General features: G+C 39.0%; 1 protein-coding gene across 7 annotated transcripts in view; it reads right to left on the bottom strand.

Moving 5' to 3' along the window:
- The window catches only part of PSD3 (pleckstrin and Sec7 domain containing 3), a 185,849-nt gene that overhangs the window by 85,126 nt on the left and 82,850 nt on the right, over positions 1-17,873 (bottom strand). For all 7 annotated transcript variants that reach the window (XM_039350975.1, XM_039350978.1, XM_039350976.1 and 4 more), the window contains one exon: positions 12,367-12,456. In XM_039350975.1, the coding sequence (XP_039206909.1) occupies positions 12,367-12,456 (90 nt within the window). The remainder of the gene's footprint in view (positions 1-12,366; positions 12,457-17,873) is intronic.

Genomic DNA, 17,873 nt, shown 5'->3' with positions numbered 1-17,873 from the left:
GGGGAGAAAATATTTAAAATCTTGTTTCAGATAAAACAGAGGCAGCATAGTCTAAATTCTCATTCAGTCCTTTGTTGCTTCTTACAAAAACACAGCGATGCCTATGAATACTATCAAACTTGGGACTTATTTTATCAGTGGCTGGAGAAAAGAATAAGGGATTAGGAATTAAATCTTTTTTAGTGAATGATAAACTCAGACAACACATTTGTTGAACAAGTACTATTGATTTGTATAAAAAACCTTTTTTTAAAAAAAACATAGCGATGCCTACCAATACCTTCTTATTCAATGCCTTTTCAAGCATTATGCTATACAAAAAGAAGTAATATCTAAATTACTGAAGGAAGCTCCTGCTTTGATTATTTTAAATGAAGATTACTGTGCATTTTCTCCTCCACTTCAGTTCATCTGTTTGCTTCTTAAAATTCATCTATCCTGTTTGCTACTCAAAGAAAATGTAATTTTTAAAGAGGTTATAAGGCCTGCTTGGAGACAAAGGGCCTTTTCATAAATAAAAATTATGCTAAAGCCTAACTCTTTGGAGCATGCTAGAATTTCATTTTTTATTTAATTTAAAAAAATATATTAAAAATTAGGTCATGAGGGAGCTTGGTAGGTTCCAAGAGAACTGTGCGGGAACACAACGCTATCCATGGTTGAAGCTTATAGCATCGCTACAAAGTCCAGCCCAAGGATCAATATTGTTAGTAGAGTACAAACTGAGTTGAGGATTAAGCCCACATTTATTTATAAGATGGGGTGAAACCAAAGCATTGAATGGATGTATTTGCCCATATTTGCTCCAATACAGTTACAACTTTGGAAGCAAGGCAGATCTCTATCTATGTACTTTGGTGTCAAACAAACAAACAAAAAATCCATATTTTAAATGGGAAAAGGGGTATACAGTACTATGAATTTGAAATGGGTATGTGTATGTGTCAATAGTGTAGAACTATTTATTTATTTAGAATATTTACTTACTTAGGTTTGCCTAAGTCAGCAAACTCAAGCAAACCAGATAACAAATGGGATAAAAATAATCCAATTACAATATGACAAGCACAATAAAATAATTAAGAGTATCATGTAAATAGAGAATAATTGGAATAAATACAGAGCAGTGTTATAGCAACAGATAACTATAAATAGTAAAAAAAAAAATAAGCCTAATGAATAATGAAGTTTTAAACCAGTGGCATAAGGTGGCAGACAATGAAGTTGATTTCCCTCCCCCCCAACAGTAAATATTGGAAGCAATCATCAGTAAAGAATCAAGGCTGTGCATATTATGATCTGTTGCAGAAAATCAATCACTGGAACACTATTTATCAGATCTGTATTTACAGCTGAGTGTATCTAATGCAGGGCTTTTCAATCTTTTCACCCATTGTACCACTTTTAGGATATGGCAATATGCGAGTACCACCAGTCACCTAGCAAGGTGTCAAAAACTTGATGACCAAAAAAAAAAAAAAAGGAAAAAAGTGATAAAGTACAGGTAGTCCTCGACTTACAACAGTTCGCTTAGTGACTGTTTGAAGTTACAATGGCACTGAAAAAAGTGTCCCCCAAGGCACAGCTGAGCAAGACACCTGCCTGCCCGCCCGGCATCACTCTCATTCCCCTCCCCCACTACCACATTTCTAGGATGGTCGCGTACCACCTGCCAGGTACTAATATACCACAGGTGGTACCCGTACCACTGGTTGAAAAGCCCTGATCTAACAGACACTTTGCCACATTTTGCCATTGCTCCTTCTTGCTCCTGAGTAAGAGCAGCGAAGAGTTAACTGGTTTTAAGATCAAGAGAGGAGTGGGCTGCTAAAGCACGTCCTAGCTAGCTGCTTTTTATTTCTGTTCTTGCAAGCTGTGCTGCTTCAGCCGCTGTCTCTGAAAGCAGTTGCCCTCCGCAACTGCCAAGCCTATTAAACCATCTCTAAATAACGGAAAAAACCGTAGCCCTCCAAAGTCAAGGGTAAAAGTTGTGAAGAACAGCTCATCTCACCCTCAACGCAGGCGCTGAAGGGAAATTCATCTAAATAGGGTATTATAGTCATTCCAACTCCCTAAATTGTTCTTGCTCCGTATAATAGGATGCAACAGTTCTGCTCTGTTGTTCCCAGTTGTCGGAAATTCCCTTGCAGATCAGCTATGTTGAATTAGAGATCTCCTCTATTCAAGTTTTTCGTGAAGTCTTTATCCCATATTAACCTCCCTTTTCTAAATGCTCTTCCACTCCCCGCTCTCCCCCCCCCCCAGCATCCCTTATTGTGAAGCTGCATTCCTCCCTATTGGAGCATAGCTCTATCTTGGCTTGTTTGCTTACAAAACTTGGCAAAATGGCATGAGCAGTGAGGGCACTGTTTCAATAATAAACAACAATTTCTGCCTAGATATGTCTGGGTACAAATAGCACCAAGACATCCTAATACAGAAAGAAGCACATGCTGGTATGTTATCATTCTGGCCCTTCCAAGATGCATTTAATTGTAGATAGTCAAATTATGCTTTTGATAATCCTAAAGCAAACACTTTTAAATCAAATCTGATGTGCTAAGGATACTTAATGACAACAATAAACATGATGAAGCTGAGGTTTCTTCACATGAACAAGGTCTGCAATCTAACAACGAATCTCAATCAAGAATCCTGCCTTTAATCAGAGTTTATATTACTACTAAGACCTATATTCAACTATAACTGAAAGAAAGGGGTTTATATGATGAATAAAGGCAAGCGGAAGCACAATTTCCTTACATTCATATTCTTTAACTAAGAAAAACGACGAGGTAGCTTTTAAGAAACTGTTGAAAATAATTTGGATTTTGGATCTGCACCAGTTCATACATATGCATTTAAATTACACATAATTAGTTTCACAGTTGCTCTGTCTCTCACAAGCAGACATATAGCTTAGAGTTGAGGTATAAACATTTTCATTTTTCTTCCGTTTAGACATAGGATGTTCCTTTCCTCTTAGTTTGTGCCTTAATATAAACTAAACTATTTCACCCCCACTGGTGCAATGGATTCCTGCTCTTTGAAAAAAATTGTTTGCTGTGCAGGTCTATAAAATGTACATAGACCTTGAAGCATGTGGTTTGCATACTCCACAAACAAGAATGTGAAATCTAGCCTTAGGAAGGACACAAATATGCTATTGCTCATGGTACTGCTAACGTTCACATAACTATATGATAGAGAGGGGGGGGGAGGAAGAAAAGAAAATGGAGGAGGAGGAAGAGGAGGAGAGGGAGAGAAAAAAGAAGAAGAAGAAGAAGAAGAAGAAGAAGAAGAAGAAGAAGAAGAAGAAGAAGAAGAAGAAGAAGAAGAAGAAGAAGAAGAAGAAGAAGACGAAGAAGAAGAAGAAGAAGAAGAAGAAGAAGAAGAAGAAGAAGAAGAAGAAGAAGAAGAGGAGGAGGAGGAGGAGGAGGAGGAGGAGGAGGAGGAGGAGGAGGAGGAGGAGAGGGAAAGAGAGAGAGAGAGAGAATATTGCATATTTAAAATACAATTATTGCAAGGAAACATTTTTATTTCTGGATGTAAGTCCATCAACGTTTTTATCGCAGAGAAAAATCAACATAAACAGATGGTTAAAACTCCTATTGAGTTTTTTTTTCAAGAATACAAATGTTAAAACAACTTACTTTTTTGGTCTTTTTTGGGTACATTAAAGCAAATTTTATTTTATTGCTTAATAAAAGGCAATATTTTCCTGTCTCCTAAGATTTTAGGCCTCTTAAGATTTTATTTTTCTGAAAATAAAAATGTCATATGAGTGTACAGTAGAGTATTCGGAGCTACCTACACATATTATATGCCATGTAGTTTTGTCACAAGCGTACGTGCTTTACACTTGCTTGCTAAGCATATGCCACTTGTAGCATATGGTTTGAGATAACTTCCTGAAGTACTCTATGTACTCATCCTGAATCCTCTGAAAATTCTACTGTTCTAATGAGAGCTAATTTTAAAAGCACAGAAATAAAACAGAGAGGCTGAATGCAAAAGTACAAAAAGGAGATTATTTCAGATTTTGGAAATGAGATAGTGTGGGGCATTTTCGAGAATAGGTGTGTGTGTGTGTGTGTGCGTGCATGTGCGTGCATGCGCGTGCATGTGTGTATGTATGTGTGTGGCGTTTCCCCAAGTCAGTCTTGGGGACTACACAGTTATGTCCATGAAATTTTCTTGGCAGCATTTTCAGAAATGCCTTGCCATTGCCTTCTTCTTAGGCTGAGAGAGAGTCACCCAGCTGGTTTTGTGCCTAAGGGAAGACTAAAACTCAAGTCTCCTGGTTTCTAGCCTGGTGCCTTTAACCACTGCGCCAAATTGGCTCTCATATGCCTGCTACCCTGAAGACAGCAAAGAAATAATGTGTGTGTGTGTGTGTGTGTGTGTATGTGTGAGAGAGAGAGAGGGGGGGGGGAGGGGACCGAAAGAGAGAAAGAGAGAGATGCTCTTTCATTACACACAGAAAAGAAAGAAACATAGCTGGCAAGATATCAAATTATGATTCAAAACACGTTATTCAAATCTGCAACAAGTAAACCCACCAAAAACATGTACAAATATTGCAGAAGAATACTGTAAACAGAATAGGAGGGAGAGAGAAGTGCATTTGTTATAAACACCTCATTTGTATCTCATCATATTCATAGTGATGTCAACACTGACTAAACCCTTCTCTCCCCATTCACAAAACATTTTCAAAAAAGACATATGCCCATGTTGTCGCCATCAGTCCTTCCCACTGGCCCGATTTCTAGTTGGAAAAATCTCTCCTGGATCCCAACAAACTTCCTACACAAAACTTCAAAATATTCACTTCATGGATCACCGAGCATACAACATCATTCCTCTCTCATTTCTGCCTAAGTTTGAAAAGACCAAGAATTCATTCTGATTGACAGAGACCTTTATCAGCCATTATAAACTTCCAAAGTTTAACAAAGCTCTCAGACACATACAGCTGGCACATATCTTCCTCTTGTTATTGTAGTTGCAAAATGCTTCTCTCTGGCTTTACAAGGAGAATTGTTCAGATGATTAGAATTGCACTGGATTTTTTTTTAACCATTATATCGTCTCTTCTGCTCCTCCTGGTTTTTTGTTCCACACTTTCATTAATACAAGCCTTTATCTGACAGCACTATCCAGTCCATGGGACATAAATGGGAGAGAGGGAAAGGCTACAAATAATTTAAGAATTTTGTGTGTGTGTTTGTTCAAGTCACTTCTGGTGACTACCTGGACAGGTCCGTGAAGTGTCCTCAGTAACAATATTGGAAGTTGTTTGTCATTCCTCTAGGACTGATAGAGATAAAGACTGGCCCAAGGTTGCCTAACTGACTTTATGACTAAGTGGGACTGGAATCACAATCCCTCAGTTTTTAGCTGGGGGACGTAACTGCTACACCAAACTGGCTCTAATATTAACATGTATAAAAAAGTTAAAAAGAATCATTCAGGTAAAGGTAAAGGTTTCCCTGTCCAGTCATATCTAACTCTAGGGCAGGGGTAGGCAACCTTGGCTCTTTTATCACTCGTGGACTTCAATTCCCAGAATTCCTGAGCCAGCCATGTTGGCTCAGGAATTCTGGGAGTTGGAAGTCCACGAGTCATAAAAGAGCCAAGGTTGCCTACCCCTGCTCTAGGGCATAGTGCTCATCTCCATTTCTTGATCGAGGAAGCCAGCACTGTCTGAAGACATTTTCCATGTTATGTGGCCAACATGGCTATATGTCAAAGGCGCATGGAATGCTATTACCTTCCCACTGAAGTGGTACCTATCAATCTACTTGCAATTCAAACTGCTAGGTGGGCAGGAGGTGGAGCAAGGAACGGGAGCTCACCCCTTTGGGTGATGCTTGAGTCTCAAACCCAAGCTGTCAGTTTTCCAGTTGACAAGCTCAGTGTCTTTAAACACTGAGCAATCGTGCCCCCTCATTCAGGTAAAGACTTCTACAAATCCATTCCAGGTGATACATGGAGATATCTACATTTTTTTTTAGCAACAATATAGGAGATGTTTGCCACTGACTTCTTTACCCTGGATGTTCATGGTGATGACCCATCTAAGTGCTATCCAGATTAAGTTCCAGATTAATAGCTACAACAAAGGAATGCTTCCGTAAAGAAAAATATATGATAATATGGAAACTTTTTGTCAGTAGATATTATTCCCCCCAAGTAAAGATAGGACTGTTATTCAACTACCACACACTGTATATCTTAAGTTAATCATCCTGATGTTATGAGTGGTTGTAAAGGACTGACTGGTTTTGTTTTCTCTCCCAAGTAGGACATGTGCAACTTCCAGATGTTCTCCTTCCCAACTACAGTACCATTAGAGCCTACTAATTTTAGTAGTGCCTAAGGTTGGGTCCAAAAGCAGAAGGACCCCATCCATCTGGTAGACGACCAAAATCTATTGAGAAACACACAAACACATATACACATCTGCTATTCAGGAAAAAAAAATCAAAGTGAGGGGGGAAAAGTCAATCTCACTAGAAAATAAACAGTCGCAACAACTTTACTTCCCTTTGTTATATTGCAGGGCAGGGGGTGGAGGGTGGGAAGGTGAGAGGGGATTAAAAGTGCTCAGCTATATGGGTTTGATGTTTCTTTCATTATAACCTATTAAGCTGCTTCGATATATCAAATGTCATTATTCCTAATTAACTTTAGAAGAGCCTCCTCCATTTTCCTCCAATGATTGTAATGTTAATAGTTTCTCAATATGATTAGGACAACCTTGTGTTATTAATTTGGGGATGAACAGGAGATGACACTTTCATTTCTGATATAACCTAGCTAGGTGAAAAACTCCCCAAGAGAAAGAAAGAATAAGCTGCCGATTCAGAGCTTCTCTGGTCCCAGTTCAAGTGAAAGGTCTGCAATTATCACAGCAGCAATGCCATCTGGTGGTCCAGTTATAAAGTGAAGCCAATATGAACCACTGCATCAATAGAAAAAGCAGGAACAGAAAGGCCAGCACAAATTTTGGAGCCCCTTTCCCATTCTTTTTTAGGAAATCATGATTAATGCACTTGCTTTTATTAAGTGTTGTGAAAAATGCCTCTTAGAAGAGGTAATACACATCTGCTCGCAAACCATTTGCACACATACCTCAGGAGAATTTAAAAGCACTGCAGCTGGATCATTGTATACCTAAAATGTATCAGACCCACATTCTGTTTTCTACATGGCCAACTCCTTGGGAGTGTACAAGCAGGTTATGAGGGCAACAGTCCTTTCCCACCATTGTCTTCCAGCTGCTAATGCTTAGACCACATATTCTGATTGATCCTAGAGGGAGCAGAAAGCTTTCAGAATTAGCAGAAAGTTTTCACTTCAACGAAATCTAATTTCCTTTTCAAGCTGTCAAAATTTATATCCATCACCAAGTCCTGTGACGATGAATTTTAGAGATTAGCGATTTTCTGTATGATCACTATGCAATCTCTATCCCTGAATCTTTATTTATCTGATTCTGAACATCAACCTTCTATTGTGGCTCATTCAAGAAAGGTGCAGTTTGAGATAAAAGAGGTAGGAATAAAGAAATTTTTGGATTATGGGTATTTCTTTCTTGCAACAACTATAATGTGAGAAACCTGAGGCCATGTGTGAAAAACTCACAATCCAATAATGTGCATCACTACTGTAGTTTGTCTTTAGAGTATATCAGGGGTAGGCAACCTTGGCTCTTTTATGACTTGTGGACTTTAACTCCCAGAATTCCTGAGCCACAATTTCTTAGGCCTATGAAACCAGCTTGGGAAGCAATAAAATAAAATTTTCCCCATTACTGTCAAGAGCCATAAAGTTCACATGAAAACAAAACTCTGTTTCTTCCTCAGGTTTAGATAACACAGTAAATCTCCTCATCCAAAGAAGTTTCCAGTTTACCCAAATTAACATAAGGGCAGAGACAGCAAGAGACTCGGCCGAGAAAATAAGCTTTACAATGTCACAGGCATAGATCCTTCTCATTTCCTCTCAGAAGAGACTCAGAGAACATGCAAAAGGAATATTTTTTTTCTAGTACCAGCACTCTGACCGAACATTATTTCTTTACTTCACAGCATACATACAGAGCAGATCATATTTATTCCAGAGACAGGAACTAGAAAATACTGGTCAATTCGTTTAAAACAGGAAGGAAGATAGTGACGTATTTTGGATTCAGTCATTACAAAGATCAATCTGCTAACAGAAAAATATTCATTGGGAAAACAAGAATGAAGAGGAAACTTCCTCCCTTTATCAGATTAGTGGGATGAGATTGATTCAGTCAATGCAAGCCAGGAATTAGCAATTCTGAGGCCATTCCACGGCATCCATCTGAGATACTGCTATAAATTAACTGACTTCTCACTGGTAAGCTAGTTTAGTCACAGTAAGTTAATTTGGTCACAGACCAACCATAGCCAATATCGTCAACACTCTTCAAGAATTCCCATATTACTAGAATAGGCCAAATGTCAAACAAAATAATAAGAATCCAGGGAGGGAAATAGGAAACCAAGCCAATAAACCAAATTTAAAACTGAGCCTTCGGTGCCCAAATCTATCTCAAATGATTTGGGGTTGGCTGTGAGCTAATGGCAGATATTCACACAAGTGATAATTTAACATTTGCATGGATGAAGAAATTTTAAAAAATAAAACCTTAAACAAGACCATATGTACATCTCATCTATTCTTGGTGCAGCTGCAAGCACTTACAAGAAAACAAAAACATGTCAGGGCAATTAAATTATTAACATAGCATCTTATGTTATTTCCAAGGCTTTAGGAAAAAGTCCTCTCCGAAATAAGAGTTAAGTATCTCAAAATGAGTCATGTGTTAGAGTTCAGGGGCAAAAGTCTAAGGGAGTTAAAACATTGATAGAGGTCTCCAGAATTAAAAGGTTTATATGGTGAAGATAGTTTTGGTATCTCGTAGAAGATGTTCTCAACTTAGTAAGCCATACCACCGAAGAGTAAACGTAAACATGAGAGGCTCCTATCCAGCCCTATCCCAAGTACAATACTGTCTAACACAGTGGTTCTCAACCTGTGGGTCGGGACCCCATTTGGGGTCGAACAACCATTTCACAGGGGTCGCCAAACAACGCAGTCCACCATTTTTTCCCCCTTTTCCTTAGCTGTGCTACTCCCTTTTATTCTATTGGCTTTTGAAAGCTAATAGAATAGACTCTCTTGAATAGAGTCTAATTGTCCAGGCTGTCTCTGCCCTGCTGAGCCCGCCAAAAGTCCCATTCTGCAAACGGTGCTGCACCAGTTGAGTAGTCCTTGACTTACGACCGGTTGAGTAGTCCTCGACTTACCACTGGTTGGGGGTTGCGGCATTAAAAAGGTTGAGAACCACTGGTCTAACAGATCACAACAAAAACATCTAGTGGCAGGATTTCCACAAACTATTTTTTTTTTCTCTCACCAAGTACTATGGCCTCATCTCATGATTTTCATGTCTGCCAGCACTGATATCAAACAAAGGCCAAATAATTCACCAATATTACACTACTGGGTGTTAATTGGTTCTGGAAGGTGAAATGGGTACTAAAAAGGACAAGTCCCAAACAAACCACATGACTTACCATATAACCCTTGTTTCGGCTGGGAAGAACTGTCTATCCCTTTTCCTATGTCAGTGATCTTCCCAGCATGGCCAACTTCCTGTCTGTCCTCTGTGGTTGTCCCCCTCCTTTTGCAGCAACCTTCCCACCATAGATGACTTCCTATCCATTCCCCACAGCTATATGCCTCTTCCTATAGCAGTGTGTCAAGACCGAGTACTGGGACAACATTTTCACATCAAAATGCATCAAATACCAAATTCGTCGAGTTTTGAAGCAGTCGAGAACCAAAGTACCACTGTACTTTCAGAATCAGGATACATTTTTAACTCTGAGATGAGAAACTTAGACTTTGGGTGTTACTGTTGGTAAACAGACCATGGTAACCAGACTGTACTGTACATTTATGGTGATTGTATAAGCAGTTTGATCTGCTCATAAGGGTAAATACAATAGAACCTCAACAGTGCCTAAGATAAAGACTTTAAAACAAGTTTTTCAAACCATGATTTCAGAGGTTTTCTTTAGAAGCTCAGCCAAGTTTCCAACAAAGGCAGGTAATCTGCCACAACAAATCATCAAATTCAACCCTGCCACATAAGAAGGGAAAAATATTACTGCTTAATTCGCATGGAGTCACTGTTGGAACATCCAACAACTTGTGTAACCGAAGTACACCTCCTGGAATATGCAGGACTCGTACAAAAGGGCATATGACACAAAGACTTCCCAGTAGGCAAATAAAGCAAAAAGAAATTGTCCAAGGAGGAGAACGTAAAAACCATTTCACTATGAAAATGATATTAGTTATGTAGAACTCATTTCCCATCCGTCACCATGAAGGGTCAAGCCAACTTCCAGGAAATTTCCAGGCATTTTATTCTCCCAGCCTGCTCTCTAGGCCAGTAGTTCTCAACCTGTGGGTTGGGACCCCATTTGGGGTCGAACAACCATTTCACGGGGGTCGCCAAACAATGCAGTCCGCCATTTTTCCCCCCTTTTCCTTAGCTGTGCTGCTCCCTTTTATTCTATTGGCTTTTGAAAGCCAATAGAATAGACTCTCTTGAATAGAGTCTAATTCTATTGGCTTTCAAAAGCTAATAGGAATTGTCCAGGCTGTCTCTGCCCTGCTGAGCCCGCCAAAAGTCCCATTCTGCAAATGGTGCTGCACCAGTTGAGTAGTCCTCGACTTACGACCGGTTGAGTAGTCCTCGACTTACGACCGGTTGGGGATCGCGGCATTAAAAAGGTTGAGAACCACTGCTCTAGGCTATAACTAGAATAATTTCAGAAACAAAAAGATTTTATTTTAGTGCAGCTCCTTTTCTAACAAGCACAGAAGGCATGCAAGATGCCCTTTGATTCTAACTATATATGTTATTTATTGAGATGGCACATTAAAAAAGATCGTTAAAAAAATCAGCAAGTATCTGCTTTTGCTGATGTTAACAGAATTTTAGGCCATAGCTTTCTGTACAGTAAAATCTTATTTAACTTTTTTTCTTTCATGGCAAACGAAATGCACCAACAATTAGGACTTTGCTTTCTACACAAGCAAATCAGACAAAAGAAAAAGTAATGCTCATATTCGCACCAGTAATGGAAAACATTCGGTCACCTAGGCCCAAACTTTACCAATTATTCAGAATCAGGTACTGGAACAAATTGAGGAAATGCACATAGGCAAGAGGGCAAAAGCTGCACTTGTGCATATAACATTTCTTGATCTCAAATTATATCTTCCATTCAAATATAAAAACTCAAAGGCACCTTTCTCCTGAAGCACTCTTATAAAAACCTATTACCATAAATATTCAGCAGAGAAGTCAGCTTTATCAGAAGTCTGATTAAAAAAAAAAAAAAACATCCAGTTTCTAGCCTTCAATTATCACTCAAGGCATACAATTGTTCCAATCCAGCCAAGGCAATGCATATGGAGAAGCAAACTGCCTATGCAGTCCCTGTTGATTGTTGAACCACGTGCACCACTCTTAACAATCTTGAGGTTCCAGTGTTGCACAGAGGACCTGAAGTGCTGATCAAAACTTCAGGCAGCCCGATTCTTTTTCTCCAATTCTCTTACTCAACACGAGGCATTTAAAGGCATGTTTCACTCCAAACTATGCTGCAGATGTTTCCATTCATGGTTAACAACACCAAGGAAGAAAAAAAAGAGCTATGATCCTTCCAAAATGTATGTGTCTGGTGTGACTCTAGAACAGTATTTGTCAATAGTTTATACCTAAGGCAATTATTCCAGATCTATGTGCTTAACTCTTCCATTTTATATTTTAAAAAACTGCACTTATGTAGCCTTCAGCAATCCTTGCACAAGGTCTTCTTTTCTTTCAATAAGTCAGGATTCAGGGATAATATTGGGCACTGGGATCTCCCTCTATAAACAGTGAATGTTGGTGCATTCCTACTTAAGGCAAATACTGGCAGGAAAACTTACAAGGTTATGTTCCTTTCCTGGTTTATCACTGCCAAGAAGAGGTATATGAATCTAACTTTAACTCTTCTTCAGCACAGAATTTGAAAATATTTGCTTTAAGAGAAAACCCTTTATAAGTTCCTTTATTCTGGAACAACAGCAAGTTAAATAGCTCTTTGAAACTAGGGTCTCCACATCATCGTGAGAAAAAAAAAAAAGCAACACGAAACACAAAATGACAGGCAATTTAGTCAGTTTGACAGCAATCTCTTCCAGTTAGCCAGCAGAGGTAGAGTTGAGACTGCATTCCAATAATAAGAAATAAGAGAGCCTCACCTTCAGGAGTTCTCTTGGGAAATCTGCACCCTCATTCATTCCTTGAAGGTTGGCAATGAATTCTTGACAGGACATCTTTTTGCCAATGTTCTGAAATATACAGGACGTAGAGATATGAATACAAACCAATGAAAAGAACATGACCGTAGTTTTTAAAAACCTTATATTAAACCAGTGGTTCTCAACCTGTGGGTCGGGACCCCATCTGGGGTCGAACGACCATTTCACGGGGGTCGCCAAACAACGCAGTCTGCCATTTTTTTCCCCTTTTCCTTAGCTGTGCTACTCCCTTTTATTCTGTTGGCTTTTGAAAGCCAATAGAATAGACTCTCTTGAATAGTGTCTAATTCTATTGGCTTTCAAAAGCCAATAGGAATTGTCCAGGCTGTCTCTGCCCTGCTGAGCCCGCCAAAAGTCCCATTCTGCAAATGGTGCTGCACCAGTTGAGTAGTCCTCGACTTACGACCGGTTGAGTAGTCCTCGACTTACAACCGGTTGGGGGTCGCAGCATTAAAAAGGTTGAGAACCATTGTATTAAACCATTATAAATAATTTCTTTACTCCTAAATTAAAAACAAAATTGTGAACAGCAACAAATACAAGGTTAGGAGCATTATTTTATAAATCTGCATGAATGAACTAAAAAATACAAATCAATACTTGAAGGGTAGTGGTGAAGGACCAGGTGAAGGACCAGATCCTCAGGGAGAAAAATCTATCTATGTAAAGGTAAATCCTCAACTTACATCCGTAAGGGAATCTGCCCATAACAGCCATAAGTCGTGACAGCCATAAAGCAGGTCGTGCACATGTGACCAACTTGGTTTTATGACATTTTTTGCAGCAGTCATTAAGTGAACCAATTATTCCCTTTGGGCCAGTTTTGCTGAAAACCAGAAGTAAATGTCAGGTTTTGGCAAAAATATCGTAAAACACAGTTGCATGACCATAGGATGCTGCAAACAGAAATAAATGTGGGCCAGCTGCTGAATGCCCAATATGCAGTCACATGACCACGGGGGGGCAGCTATGGGAACTTCAGAACTGAGTCCTAAGTAACCCTGGTTATGTCTGTTGTTGTAAGCAAGCTGTCATAAGTCAAGGACTACCTGTAATTGCTAAGACTCTGGATAGCACATAATCAGTCACATGGACGAGAGAGGAAAACAGTCTGTAAACTCTCCAGCAGCCACACAGACTTTTCAGTCAAGATTCTCAAAGTTCCTTAAGAAATTGGTTTGCATGCCTAGAATATTAAGGTGTTGCCACCGACACAAATGGAAATTATTTTGCCTAAAGTTGATAAACTGCACAGAAAATTCTGAGCTTAAAAACATCTCTCCAGCCAAATCCAGAATTTCTCTTTTTTAAAAGAAGAAAAAAAGGATTGTTATTATTTTTCCCATTTCTGTCTTTAAAAACACGGGAGATTAATTTTAGTAGCAGCTAAGAGATACAGAGGAGAGAATGAATCACTCCTTTTCTAAGAACGACAGTCATTCTTCCCTCTGTACAAATAAAACTAGCTATTTTCCTCTTTCAGCAAGCCAGTTCCAAATTCTGATTAAAATAGAAACCAAGGGATTTGTCTAGATATATACTCCCATCATTCAAACCCGTTCTTTATTTGTGTCAGAAGCACCTACAAATTATAGATCTACAACATTCAACACTGAGCAAATAAAATAGATATAAAATAGGCCTTTGAAATATAGCACGTGTAACAATATGTAGAATACATAGGATGAAAACTAAATGACTTTTGCCTAGTATTGGGCCATGCCAACAGCATTTTCTCTTGCCAGTATGAGGTCTTCCCTCCATACATGTTGGAGGACACTGTACGTACTGTAGCATACACTTCAAACGTTGATCTCATTTTATTAATATGGAAGCCTATTTCAGATTCTTTAAAACTTCAATTTGCTAAAAAATGTATGGAGGCGATGTTCCTTCATCTGGGTTTTCCCTGAGTTTTCTGAATGCTTCTGAATGTCCCAATTTTAACAGAATGTCCTGTTTTAAGATAACAAACAACAGATGGTTTTGAAAGCGATCTTCAAAAACCGTTAGAAGATGGTGAGGGATAAGCATCTGAGAAGTATCAAGAAAAATCTTAATAGGACTTTGGAACATCTGCGTAGGAATGTAAATCTCGTTTCTATAAATTCATCACAACTTTTCCAGGGTATAGCTAAAAGCACTATATACAACTAGTTTTAACAGAACATTCAGCAAGCTAGGAGAAAAACATGACCATTTGTTTCTTGGGCACAAATAGCTCTACAATATTGCCGCCAAATCTCTGAAAAATTGCCATCTATATATAGTGTCTCTTGATGTCTGTGACAGTCCTGCATTTGGAGTCTGAAGAAAGACTGGCGGACATGAAAGAAGCATATTCATGTATTAAACAAACTGATATAGCTGCCCATCTAACAAAAGGAGCTACAAATATAAGTGTACAGTGTAAAAATATAAACACACTACCATAGAACAGGGGTGTCCAACTTTGGCAACTTTAAGGCTTGTGGACTTCAACTCCCAGACTTCTTGGTAACTCTTAAATAAGAAGTTGTTGAACTACCCGACTGTAGAATAAAATGCATTATGTTGTGCCATAAAAAAACACGTCCCTTTACCAATCATTCTGTATCAGCTCTGTCAACATTTTGGCTCCAGGGCTTGGGATAAAAGCCAATTCTTTACCAATTTTAGAATATAAAATGAGAGCAAACTCCGCTCCCTACCATTACTTACAATGCCACCTAGTTTGGGTAATGAAGCATCTGCAAGAAAACAACCAGGCTCAGAAATCACCAAGGATCCCTCATATTTACCATTTTCCTGAAGACCAAGAGTGTCAGGTCATCCGTATCTCTGAAGCAGACTCTTCCATAAGTCAGTCATCAGGACAGAAAAGGTGTGATTTTTGAAATCCCACCAGTAATACTGCTTCAATAAAGCGGTCCACGGCAGGCCCACCCTGCCAGATTTAGTAGGATGAGTAAGAAACCATTAGGGATAGATAGTCTTACAGGTAACCTGACCTCATTTAATATATGGTTTTAACACCACTGTTGTGTGAACTGTATTCCATCCAGAAGCCTACTGAGAGACAGTGCAGCCCACTCTGCAGAAATATTAGATGGGCATATTAAGGTGTATCCACCACTAACTGTGTTGCTGCGTTATGAACCAGTTGCACCTTCTGAATGCTTGTTAAGGGCAGCGTCCTATAGAGTGGATTTCAACAACTCAACTGGGAGGTGACTAAGGCATAATAAACCATGAGCAGTGCCTCCTGATCTAGGAAAGGGCACAATTGGTGCAAAATATGCATTTGTGCAAAGGCCTTCCTGGCTATGGCTGCCAATTGCCCTTTGAGCAGGACCCAAGAGTCCAAGGGAATCCCCAGACTGTATACCAATTCTGAACGAGTGTCATCCCAACCAGAGTTAAAGATATCAAAACACCAGATACTGAGGACGTTAAAACCAACAGCTACCTCAGTCTTGGTGGGGTTGAACTGAAGTTGATTCTTCCTCATCCAGATCCACATAGCATTTAGGTACTAGGAAAGTACCTTGACAGTTTGAGCAGCCCAGGGAGAGTCAAGTCCTATGGCATTCCATGTTTCCCTTCTTATGAAATCCGCTGGAAACAGCCTTGGAGGTAGGATGGTGCCTCCCAACTCAATCCCTCACCAGCTCAGGTTACCTGATTAGCAATATCAAGAGCCACTGAGAAATCAAGTAGGACCAGGATGACTACACTACCTCCATCCCTTCTAGGACCTGCCAGAGGTCATTCACAAGGATGAACAGGAGTTGCAAGTCGCTGACCAGCACAGACCAAATTAAGGAAATCAGGTAATCAAGGAGACCCAATCCCAAATTTTTTGCTGTGCAGTTTTCTGAAATCCATTCTGTGGAGAGAAACCCAGATGTTTCCCTGACTTTGACAAATGGTTTTGTTCCATCTTTGCTAAGCGCACTGTTTATCTGCACTTTTTACAGGCTATTTGGCATCGTGACTTGTTTCCTTCCCCACGGAGGGCATTCTGAACTACAAATGCTTGCCTTTTTTTATAATCCTCACAGCTATTTTCTGCCTCTGCATAGATGACTTCACAACTCTTTGAAGCTGTTAGTATTTTACAGGGTTCAGAGATCCCTCCGTCATGGCACAGTGCTTTTATATCCTTGATTCCAAAAGAGGATCAAGACCTTACTTTACCAAAGAATTACAGACCTATATCTCTCTTAAATGTTGATTATAAGATTTTTTCAAAAATTTTAGCTAATAGGCTCATGAGGGTTGTGCACCACCTCATACAAAGGGACCAATCTGGTTTTATAACTGGTAGATATATGAAAAATAATGCCAGACAAATTATTAACTTACTAGAATATTTGGACAAGAATAACCAAATTCCTGCAGCGTTGATATTTTTAGACGCTGAAAAAGCTTTTGATCAACTGAATTGGTATTTTATGTTACGAGTAATTGAAGAGATGAATTTTGGTGAAAAAATATTACAAGCTTTTACTGCGATATATCAAAAACAAACGGCACAACTTATTGTTAATGGGGGTCTGTCAGAGGTTTTTACAATAGAGAAAGGTACTAGACAGGGATGTCCATTGTCGCCGTTATTGTTTGTTTTAACATTGGAAATTTTGTTGATCAAGATTCGAGGGTCGCAGGAAATAAAAGGAATAGAAGTTAACAAAAAAGAATATAAGTTGAGAGCTTTTGCAGATGATTTGGTGGTTACTTTGTCTCAACCTATTTATTCTGTAGTAATGTTATTGCAGCTGATTCATCAATATGGACTGGTTTCGGGTTTCAAGATCAATGTTAATAAGACTAAGATATTACCTAAAAATATGACTACTCGGGATAAACAAATTTTGGCTAATCTGACTGGTTTTGAAATTGTTAATAAGGTAAAATACCTGGGGGTTATTTTATCTGTTTCTAATGCAAAACTGTTTAAGAATAATTATGAAAAGTTGTGGGTTAGGAAACAGAAAGACTTGAGGAATTGGGAGAAGTTGCAGCTATCTCTCATGGGAAGAATTGCACTGATTAAAATGAATGAATGAACAGCAAACAGGGTGAACTAGAAATTCAGGTTAATGAGGGCAGATACGATATTGTTGCCATTACGGAAACATGGTGGGATGAAACTCACACATGGAACACACAGCTAGAGGGATTTAAATTATTTAAAAGAAACAGACCAAATAAAAGAGGAGGTGTAGTTGCTCTCTATATAAGAAATAACTACATCTCCACAGAAATAGAGTACAACAATGATAAAAACTGTCTTGAATGCATTTGGGTCAATATAAAAGGGGGGGGAAATGACATTGCCATAGGTGTATACTACAGACCACCCAACCAAACAGAGGAAATAGATGAACTTTTTGCTAGTCAGCTAACTAAGGTATGTAGGAAGCACATCACAATAGTAATGGGGGACTTTAACTACCCTGACA

Source organism: Crotalus tigris, unplaced genomic scaffold (genome assembly GCF_016545835.1).
Source record: "Crotalus tigris isolate CLP2741 ecotype Arizona unplaced genomic scaffold, ASM1654583v1 scf7180000018368.3068619, whole genome shotgun sequence".
NCBI lineage: Eukaryota > Metazoa > Chordata > Lepidosauria > Squamata > Viperidae > Crotalus > Crotalus tigris.
The sequence above is the reverse complement of the archived record's forward strand: the minus strand, read 5'-3'. Positions and strand labels throughout refer to the sequence as shown.